Genomic DNA, 10898 nt, shown 5'->3' on the forward strand with positions numbered 1-10898 from the left:
CAGACACCCAGAAATTGAGGAATTGGATCACCTAAAGACTTGAACATGACTTTTTGCTTTCACAAACCGACAGGGACTGGTTTTCTAGCAAAAACTGAGAAACTAAAACAGTGATGTTCACCAGTGAGGTCATTTACCTTCCAGGGGAAGCATCCTTGATTAATAATAATGGGATTGATTAAATTCCTCTATGGTGTGTGGGATCCCCACTGTTGGTAATTGTGGGTTTGGAACTTAGGGTGTAAATCACATCACCATTGCAATAGTCCTAGAAAATCTATTTTATGGGCCATCAACCTGTCCTGGTACACAGGAGGACCAACTGATCTACCAGAAAGCTTAGAGTATGATAAATGGAAGAAACACATATCATTCAGACAGACAAAACTACCCAAACAAACTTGCATTAAGTGTTTCACAAGAAAAGGTAAAGGTAGTAGGGGGCAGAATAAAAATCAATTTTAAGCTCTTCCCAAAGGCTCAGAGCCCCAACTCTTCTAAGACTATAGCACAATCAACCACATATTACCAAGGAAATAATAATTCCTAGTTTTGAGGGGGAAAAGTTCATAAATACATCCATTTCTGTGAACTGTAACCAGGACAAGGTTCTGAAACAGTCCCAGCCAGCAGAGCTGAAATCCACAGGGACTCATGCTGCGTTTAGTTACATTTGGTAAAAATCAGTGGAACAACATCACTTCAGATGAAGTTCATTTGAATTCACAGTGGAGGTGACAGAGCTCAGTAATTGGCCCTTTTTCTCCCTGAGAAATATGATCTCTATTTGAATAACAGCTATCTTCACTAAAATAGGCTTTTCATGCAATCACAGTCTTTTTGTGACTTGTTTAGCATTCTGCTGCAAGTTAACTATGGAGCTAAATGTCTGCAAATGGTGTGCAGAGAAACCTTTCCTGAGGGTTGAAAAATGCCATCCCAAAATGTTTACTGGAGAAACACAACTTCACACTGAAGCTAAAGGCAAAATAGCTGAGAAATGAGGTTACAGAGCTCATTTGGGGTGAGGAGGGTGAGAGGCTGGGTGGGAGCAGAGGGACTGAGCAGGGAGAAGTGCAGATGGAGGAGAATCAGGGCTGGCAAGGGGGGCAGAAAGGGAAGGAGTGGGGCTGGAGAGGAGAGAGGCCAAGGGAGAGATAAATGAGAAAAATGGGATAGGATTTCATTCTTGGGAAAACAGAGATCTCAGACAATTGTAACTATTTGCAGATAACTTCAAACGATTGTTAGCTGTTGAATTTTCCTTGACTGACTGACTGACCCAGAATCCATTTTTCTTTAGAGGGCTGAAAGCTTAGGGCTGAAGTGCTCCTTCCGGAGAACAGAAATATTTGCTGGGAAGCTTCTTAGGCTTCTCTGTCACAGCAAAAACTACAAAAATAATGTTTGGCAGTCAATCCAAATTGTTATTTTGCCTTTCAAACCTTCTGAATATCCAACCTGTGCAGTATTTTTTTGCACAGGATTATTAAACAAAACATGGGATGAGCTCCCAGTCCCACCACAGAGCCACCCTGGAACTGGAGCTGCAGGTGACCAAAATCTACCCCTTTCTGCACAAAACAGCATCCACAGAGACTCCTCCATCACTGTCACAAAACTGGCTTTTATTATTCTAAACTAAAACCCATATTTGCCTAATCCCTGCCAGTCAGAACAGCACTATTTGAATTTATGAATTAGCACTGGTCAGGGGACTCAGCCATTCAAAGCAAATCTTTATCTTGCCTCTCCAACAAAATGATTTCTAGATTGATCTGCCTGGCTGCTTTGACACAGCTCCTTTAACCACAACGTCTTTCTGTTCCTCTAGTAGCTGAGATTTAGCATTTCAGGCTGAGTACATATGTTGGATAAGAACATAATCCTCAGCTCTGGGCACAGGAGCTCGTGGGGAGAGGATGGCTCTGCATACCAATTGAGAGCACTGAGAGGCAGGCAAGAAAAGAAAACTACACTAAACCCTCATATGCATATTATGAAGGCCTTCTGGCATCAGAAGAAATCATCAGTTATTTAGCTTGACATCTTTAGAAACAGAGGGACTGGAGGGGAAAAAAAGAAGGAGAGAAAGAGAGAGAAAAAAAATGATATGACCTTCAGTCCAACACTCCAAGTAAAGACTTTGGATAAATATGCACACAGCAAGAATATGCCAATATGCAAGGAGGAAAAGAGCTAAATGTGACTAGGGCGTTTCAGCAGAGAAAAATCCCATTTCCCAGCCCTCTGTGACAGCACAGAGCTGGGTTTGTCAGGGGCAGAAGGGGAAACTCCTCCTCCCCTCTGTCACCCTGTGCTCAGCCCTTTGGGTGCAGAGAGCACAGCTCTGCTTCCTCCTGCCTCCTCTCCCCCAGCCTGGGCAGATGCAAAACCACTTTTCATTATCATCTCCTAACACAAAACACTTTCCATTGTCACTGCAATAATCCACCCTGGCACCCAGCAATTCAAATGGCTTTGGGGTTATTCACTGGAAGGTCTGACTTTATAAAGGTGCAAGAAAAAGGCTTTTTTGGGTGATATTGTTGGGAAGTCAGGATTCATGGAAGAGAGCTGGGAGATATATGGGCCACAGGACAACCACCATCTTAGGGGTTTTTTAAACTTGGGAGAAAGCTTTTGTTTGGGTTTTTGTGGGGGTTTTGATAGGGTTTGGGATTTTTGGGGGGGAGGTAGGAAGGAGGAAGAGGGAAGTTTGGCTTTTTTATTCTGTGTCCTGTAGTTAAAACCCAGAAATCTGTATTCCAGCATGGATGGGAGGAAACATCTACAAGTATGAGCTAACACAACTTCAAGGCAAAAATCTGGGAAAAAAAAAAGAAATCCTGAATTCATCCTCCCCTCCAACATTAAAAATCATCAGAAATAAAATCCCAGTGTGCTGCAGCCAGGCAGCAGAAGCTGAAATCACAACCCAAAGTGTTCCTTTGGAGCTCATTAAGTGTATTGAGTCCCTGGAATTGATTGATTTCAGGAGCAGTGCTTCGGTTATCAATACAAAAATACAGGAAATTTCGACAAAAGATCCCCCATATTCCCTAGAAACGTGTATTTCTCACCCTGATTTACACAAGTTTCTGTAACTGGGTGCAGTGGTGAGAGATTCCAGCCAGGACAGAGTCAGTCCTACACCAAGAGCCTTTAATTCATGTTTCTCACCAATATCCCTTAATTCATGTTTCTCACCAATATCCCTTAATTCACATTGCTCACCAACATCCCTTTATTCAGGTTTGTCACCAATATCCCTTAATTCATGTTTCTCACCAATATCCCTTAATTCATGTTGCTCACCAAGATCCCCTCAGTGAAGCTTTAATGGTTTCCTGCATGCCTCAGAGCTGAGCTGGTAAAACACATGAAGTCATGGTTCTCCTCCCAGAAGTGTAACTCAGAAGGGGAAAAAAAAATAATCAAAAAATCTTCTTGAGAGTGATGAAGCTGTGAAGGGAATGTGCAGTGATGGCAAATACCTGCCTGACTCTGCAGAAAGCCTAAGTGATAATTAAGGTACATCCTAACACTGACAGCTCCAAGGATTTTTATCCTTGATATAATATTTAAAGCTCAAGCTTCAAGGCACTGATAAATGCAAGAAAACAAGCAGAGTTCAGCAGAAAGCTTATGACTGTAACCCAGAGTTTGAAACCTCACAAAGAAAGGCAGCCCAAATTATTCCAAAATGAACTTGCAAAACAACAGAACAGTCAGGTTAATAAAAAATTCATACATTTTGTGTCCTAATTCATGATCTTTGAAAGGACTCAACTTCTGAGTCCTCTTTGAAAGGACTCAATGAGGCTGTCATTGCTCTCCTGCAGGGTCCTGAGCAGCTGTCCAGAGAGGAGGTGGAGTGAGGAATATCAGCATCACTGTCAACTTCAAGGCAGCCAAAAGCTTAAACAAGGAGATACCTTTGCTAGGCCAGCAGCTCTCGTGTGCTTTAGTCACATAACAAGGGCAATAAATCCCTCCCTCTGGGCAGGGGAGGAGAAAATAAAAATCTCTCAGATCAAAATGAAAATGCTCTGATCAGTAGAGGAGTTTTACTCTCAGAACACATGGGCATGGAGAACAGCAGCCCAGAGCAGGAGCACTGCACTAGTTCAGATATGGATTCCAGCTCAGCAACCCTTGCCAGTACAGCTATTTGCTCCCTAAAGAAGGTTGCTCAGGATTGATCTGGAGGAGTTCTGCAGCTCTCAGCCTCAGCTCCTGAGAACCAACCCCATCCCTGGCTCTGGTTTGCTGCCAGCACTGCAGTGACCCCAAGGCCACCCCATGTCCCCTGGGCTCTGAGCCTGGCAGACCCCATGCAGCTCCCAAAAACCCACTGAGAGCAGCAGAAAACCACCTTGGACTCCCCCTGGACTTTGTAGCTTTTCCCAGAAGCACAGAGGACTCTCTGATAACTCTCAACCTCCTCAGGATGAGAGGAAATCCCTCAGTTGTGATTCCAGCTGACAAATACTGATGCTGCACAGCAACACCAGGTGGGATGACAAAGCTGTTATTCCTGTTCCACTTCAATATGATGTTGCCACTCTGTAGTTTTCAGGATTTCCCCCAAAGCTGCTGAGGAGCCCTGATGGGGTTTCAAAGCCTATGGAGTCCTGAGCTAGTTTTCAAAAGGTTTGAAAATAAAAAGCATTTTTTTGGCTTAACATGTTATTTTGCAGTGCAACTGAGAAGTGATTTTATCCCAGAGATCATTTTGAAACACACTTAGATATTCACTATGTATTCATTTCTCTTTCAGAAAATGTCATCATTTTTCTTGTTGCATTTAATAATTGCCAGTTAATGATGTAAAATCCCATCCCATCTGCTTATTCCTTCACACAGGGAAATTAGAGGGTTTGATGCTGCAGTCATTACACACAGAAGGAGAGGCATTGATTTAATGGACTTTCCTGAAAAGGGATTACAGCACAGGATCCTCTGAGATTGATTTTGTGACATCATCATCTTTCCCTCAGAAGCAGCAATGATGACTCAAGAAAACATCAGCACAAGATTAGGCAGAGGCAGGCAAGTTAGAGAGACAGAAAATTATTAAAAACCACCTCCCCAAACCTCCTGGTTTACAGCAAGGTGACTACAATAAAATATTAGCTATGCTCTCTGTTTCAGCTGCAAGTTCTCTTTGAAAAAGGCAAATATCTGAGGGATGTTTCCCTCTTTCATCTCTTGCCCTGCTTACAGTAACTTTCATGCAGCTGTTGTGAGCTGCAGCATTTTTGTAGGTTAATGGGCTCTCTTGGAAGGGATTAAAGCCACATTGATTATTAATTATTTTTTGATGTCTTAAACGGATGTAAATGTCCAGAAGCTCTGAAGAGCAACATCCTGTAGAAATCAATACCGAATTTAAAAAAAAGAAAAAGTAACAAACAACAACAACAAAAACCTCTCTGCTCAGCTCCTGGGGGAAGCAACTGTGACTTCTGTTTGGAAGGTACAGCAGCCCCTGGAGAATAGCAGCAACTGGCATTTATGGTAATCATTCCTAAGTTATCTGGAGCATCCTTATTTTGATGTGTCTGTCTGTCAGACTTCAGGCAGAGTCTGCAGGTATTTTGCATACAGAACAAAGCTAGGCACAGCAGTGCTAAGCAAATAATAAATAAATTATTTTCATTGCTCTTGGAAAATGTTCATTTTTTTTTTTCCTTAAATCTGCCTTACAGTACTTTAGGAAAACACTAATTAGCATTCTTTCCATGGTTTGTTTTTTTTCTCCCCAATTCTCTCTACTGTTCATCACATTTAATAGATGTTCAGGTTTTGGGTGTGTGGGGTTTTTTGTTGGCTTTTTCCCCCTTGCTCAAATTTAACATTTCTCTGCTGTTTGTAAGTGGAATGAAACCATTCCTCTTCATTGAACAGATCAGTGAGGAGCAAAGATTCCCCATGTTCAAACCACTTCCATGTGAACAAACAGGAAACAATCAGAACAGCTGTGGTGCAGATAACAGACAAAAAGCAAATTCCACAAAGGGAACGAGGCAGTTGGACTGTCTGGGGCTCCTCTCAGCATTTATTTAGGGGATATGACACAGAAATTACTGAAAGCCCTTAAGACTGAAGGAGCTGCTGATCAGATTGGCAATTTGGTCAGTGGGATTTACCTCCCTTATCCCAAAGACTTCCTGGGATGTGGTTGGAAATCAGCAGAACTAACTGCAGGAGCTGCAGGTTGGTGGCACACTGAGGAGCTGCAGGTTGGTGGCACACTGAGGAGCTGCAGGTTGGTGGCACACTGAGGAGCTGCAGGTTGGTGGCACACTGAGGAGCTGCAGTTGTCCAAATCCTTCTGACCACACTAGAAGGGCCTTGAATCAACGTGGAAAAGCACTGAGGCCAAATCATGTCAACATCACAGCTGTCAGACTGACAAGCGACCTTATCTGTTTTTACCAGAGAACTTAGGAATTTAGGAATTTTATCCCCCGAGAGGTTCATATCTACCAAACAGCTACCTCCTGTTCAATCTCTGGCTGGCATAGAATAATAGCTCAGAGTTGTTTACTTCTGTTATCTGTGCTCAGCTCCTCTGAAGGGCTTGAATTCCATCTGCCATCCCAATATTCTGTTTTCTGCTCACTCACAGTGCCTATCCCACATATTGTCATATCTATGCTACCACCTCAAGACCAGCATGTTTGAATCTGACTGCATTAATTCCCTTAAAACTTCTCCTGCTAACTCCTCCCTGTTCCTGTCAGGCAAAGTGTCACCAACTTTCCCATCCCCAGCACTGACTGCAAAGCCCTTTTTCCCTAAATCCAGGTGTACAACAGGCAGGGAAGTGCAGAGCTTGCCATGCTGATTCCAGCACAGCCCTGACACACTGTGCTATCTTTATGGCAAGCCAGACACGATGCAGATCATTTCATTCCTGGAACTCCATTTCCAGTCCAGTGCAGTTTCCCAGCAGAAGCACCAAGGGGTTCCAGAAATGGAATGCATCACGTTTGGCTTGCCTGAAGGACAGCAAACTCCCTCCTGAGCTGCTCCCTTCGCTGGCTGCCATTCCTGCAGGACTGCAGAGTGCTGTGAAAAGCAAGGTAACCTTTCTGTTTCGAGTATTTCCCATTCTCTGTTCATCTGTTGCACTGCATATGTGGCAGCTAGCATATGGTGCCACATTTGTCTCCAAGGTTTTCCCCTTTTCAACTCTACTTCTATAGAAGTTTGATAAGAAAAAAAAAAAAAGTGTTGTAACTTTCACGTGTAAAACATTTAATAAACAAGTCTCTCATTTTTTAGTAGTGCACTCGTAGGTACTCAAGTCTGTGTAAATATTTTAACTTCAAAATAATCTTAACGTTTATCAAAGTTTGCTTTTTTTCTTCTTTACAGTGCAACCAATTCAGTTTTGTCTCAGGACCAGAATCTTTAAAATCTTGAGTAACAAAACTGGAATCACTAATTTACGAGAAGATAAGAGTGCTCAGGATGAGAATACATTCTGGGCAACCATACCAGGCCCATGGCATGCAGTGGGCAGTGTTTGCAGTGGGCAATGCCCCTGTCTGATCCCTGAGCCCACCAGCAACCTCAGAAAGTGCCACAGGCTGGGACAAGCTGGCACTGGTACTCTGCACCATGAAATAATGACAATTGGAAGACGAGAGAAGAGGAAATGTGCTTGGAGCAGCTTTATCCCTGAGCAAAGTCTGCTGATGGTTTTACAAATTGCCAGATGGGCATCGAGGCCACATCAAGCAGATTCAGCTCAGCAAGTGCCATTTGGGCTGCTAGCACTGAAACTGCAAGAGCAGACAGCAGGTTTGCCTGTCTTCAGATCCATCAGCTCAGTGCCACTGCTTTCCCAACGAGATGAACTTCCAGGTGAAGCAGCAATTTAACAAATCGAGTCTGGCTGATTTTAGCATTGCTTCAACAAGCTGGCAGAACTAAATGGCACTAAGCTAGGGAAATGCCTTGTTTTGAATCGATTATTTTCAATTATTTGTCACTGGAAAAAGTACTCAGATCTTGAGGGATACTCAGTGAATTTCAGGCTCAGGGAAATGGTGATGATCTCTTGTGGTGATGTGAAACAAGCACTGCTCTTGCTCCCCCAGCTTCTCTCCTGTAACCACATTCACTCTGACTATCCTCTGCAGTCTCAGTCCTTTCACTGTGGTGTCCAACAATAATGCAAAGGTAACTAATTACAGTGAGGTTGTTATCCCCCCAGAGCCACAATCCAGTCACACAGGGTGACACTGATGCACCTCCAGCTGAAGCTGCAGCTTTAACTTTCCTTACTCCACAAAATTCTGCTAGTGCTCATCAGCTTTCTTTGTCCTCAGTCCTGGGTTTATTCAGCTGAGAAGTCATGGTGATTTTAGAGAAAATGAAAACCTCAGTCTTGGCTACCTTCAAACCTCAGCCAATTTCTTCAAACTTATTATTCATTTAACAAGTATAGTATTATACAAAGTTAAACTACATATTTTCTGTCTTGCTTCACCCCAGCAGGTCTAGGAAAAAAAATTAGAAACTCCAACTATAGCACATAAATACTTAAAAAAACAAACCAAAAAACCCCAAAAATAGGATAAATAGGCTATAAAGTAACATACATTCTCTGATTGTGGGATAAAACAGCTACTTAAAACTGTGTGCACTTCTGTATTTGTGAACAAACTAGAAACTTCATCTTTCTACGAAGCCATAACATCCACAGACTTACTTTCTTAAAAAAGAATAAAATTTAAAACTACCACATTGCATGGAACAACATTTTGTCTGTACATTACCATTTTATCTTGCATAAATGTATGTTTCAGCAGTTATGAAAATGAGACAGCTGACAGTTGACTACTCTATGTGAACAGATGCTGTGAAAGCTTCCCTTGAAATAGTTCTGTCAATGCAATGTCAATTTTAGAAGCAACACCACTGCTGCTCTAGGACATGATCCTGCAAGCTCTTGTTCACACAGGGAGTCCTGATGATTTCCACAGAATATTTACATTTATAAGGCTCTGAAAGGTCAGCTCCTTAGCTGCAGAGCTCTCCTTAACAAATACACCACAAAGTTTTCAGCAGTGCTGAGCTCTGTTCTTCAGGCAATGCCATTTGCAGCCAGCACTATCCACCTGGGCACTGCACACATTTTCTTTCACAACTCACACGAAGCATATCAAACCCTCTCAAGAAACCATTAAATGAGCTAAAGCGGGGAGATAAAACCATCCTGCGAAACCAAGCTGGCAGCATCAGGCAGAACTTTGAGAAATGACTCTGCCGAGGAGATAGGCTGAGGTGGCACCCAGCAGGCACCGAGCAGAACAGAGCTGTGCGATTGTGCCACCGCTTTGTTAGCTGCGTCCCCACGGGCGGAGGGGCTGTTCTCCCGGGCAGGGCTCGGGGGTGAGAGCTCGGGGTGCTCAAGGGGTGAGTGAGTGCTCGGGGTGCTCAAGGGGTGAGTGAGTGCTCGGGGTGCTCAAGGGGTGAGTGAGTGCTCGGGGTGCTCAAGGGGTGAGGAGCTGGGGGTGCTCAAGGGGTGAGCTGCTCAGGGTGCTGAAGGACAGCGAACACACCGCGCCTCTGGGCATCCCAACAAGGAACTCCGGAGGGGCAGAGCATGGAGCACAGCATGGGGCACAGCATGGGGCACAGGACGGGGCACAGCTCCGGCCCCGCTCCCCAGGGCTGCCGGCAGTTCGGGGATGCGGAGAGGCAGCGAACCCGCCCGGAGCAAAGCCAGCGCTGCTCCCGCGGAGCGCAGAGAGGGACAGCGGGGATGAGCTCCGCATGGAGCACCAACAGGGACAGCGGGGATGAGCTCCGCATGGAGCACAAACAGGGACAGCGGGGATGAGCCACCGCCCGGTGCTCTCGGGAGAGGGGCAGCGACACGACACGGGCAGCGGAGCGGGGAGCGGAGCAGGCAGGGATAGCGGGCAGGGATAGCGGGCAGGGATAGCGGGCAGGGATAGCGGGCAGGGATAGCGGGCAGGGATAGCGGGCAGCATCCATGAGCAGCGGGCACTCCCGGCCCGTTGTGGGCACGGCCAGCGGGCAGTGACAATGGGCAGCGGGCAGTGACAACGGGCAGCGGGCAGTGACAACGGGCAGCGGGCACTCCCGGCCCGTTGCGGGCACGGCGGAGCGGCGGGCGGCACACAAAGGCGGCGCGGCGGGGCTCGGCCCGCACCCCTCCCCTCCCTTCCCTTCCCCTCCCCGCGCCTACCTTGAGCAGCACAAAGAGCCAGAGCAGACAGGAGCGAGCCCCCGGGGCTCCCCGCCGGCGCCGCTCGGGCATGGGGCGGTTCGGGGGCCGCGGCCCGCGGGGCTGCTGCTGCTGTGCCCCCCGGAGCCCCGGCGCTGTGCCCCCGCTCGGCCCCGAGCCGTGCCCGGCAATGGCGAACTGCGGCAGCATCAGCTCGCCGCCGGCGACCTCCCCTGCGAGCGGCGCATCCCGCCGCCCCCCGCCCCTTTTATCGGCCGTGCGGCGGGGAGGGACCGGAGGAGGTGCGGGAGGAAGAGGAGGCGACGGCGAGTGGTGTCTGCCCTCCCTGGGCTGCGGGCGATCGCAGCTCCCCGAGCATCGGCGGCAGCAGCCTCGGCGGAAGGCGAGGGGTGGGAGATAATGGGAGCCGGGAGATGATGGGAGGATGATGGGAGCTGGGAGAGGATGGGAGCTGAGAGAGGATGGGAGCCGGGAGAGGATGGGAGCCGGGAGAGGATGGGAGATGATGGGAGCCGATAGAGGATGGGAGCCGATAGGAGATGGGAGCCGACAAACGATGGGAGCCGCAGCCGCTGCCTCGCCCCGCTCCGCCCTGCCCCTGCTCCTCTCTCCTCCCCGGCGGCAGGAGCGCAGCGCTGGGCACAAAGCATCCTCACATCCC

At 46.9% G+C, this 10898-nt stretch overlaps 1 protein-coding gene across 2 annotated transcripts in view; it reads right to left on the reverse strand.

Moving 5' to 3' along the window:
* The window catches only part of PTPRO (protein tyrosine phosphatase receptor type O), a 104111-nt gene extending 93470 nt beyond the window's left edge, over nt 1-10641 (reverse strand). For both annotated transcript variants that reach the window (XM_085049262.1, XM_085049261.1), the window contains exon 1: nt 10238-10641. In XM_085049262.1, the coding sequence (XP_084905388.1) occupies nt 10238-10426 (189 nt within the window). In that variant the 5' untranslated portion in view covers nt 10427-10641. The remainder of the gene's footprint in view (nt 1-10237) is intronic.
* Between the last annotated feature and the right edge of the window lie 257 nt (nt 10642-10898).

Source organism: Lichenostomus cassidix, chromosome 1Ab (genome assembly GCF_008360975.1).
Source record: "Lichenostomus cassidix isolate B80296 chromosome 1Ab, HeHo_3.0, whole genome shotgun sequence".
Classification (NCBI taxonomy): Eukaryota; Metazoa; Chordata; class Aves; order Passeriformes; family Meliphagidae; genus Lichenostomus; species Lichenostomus cassidix.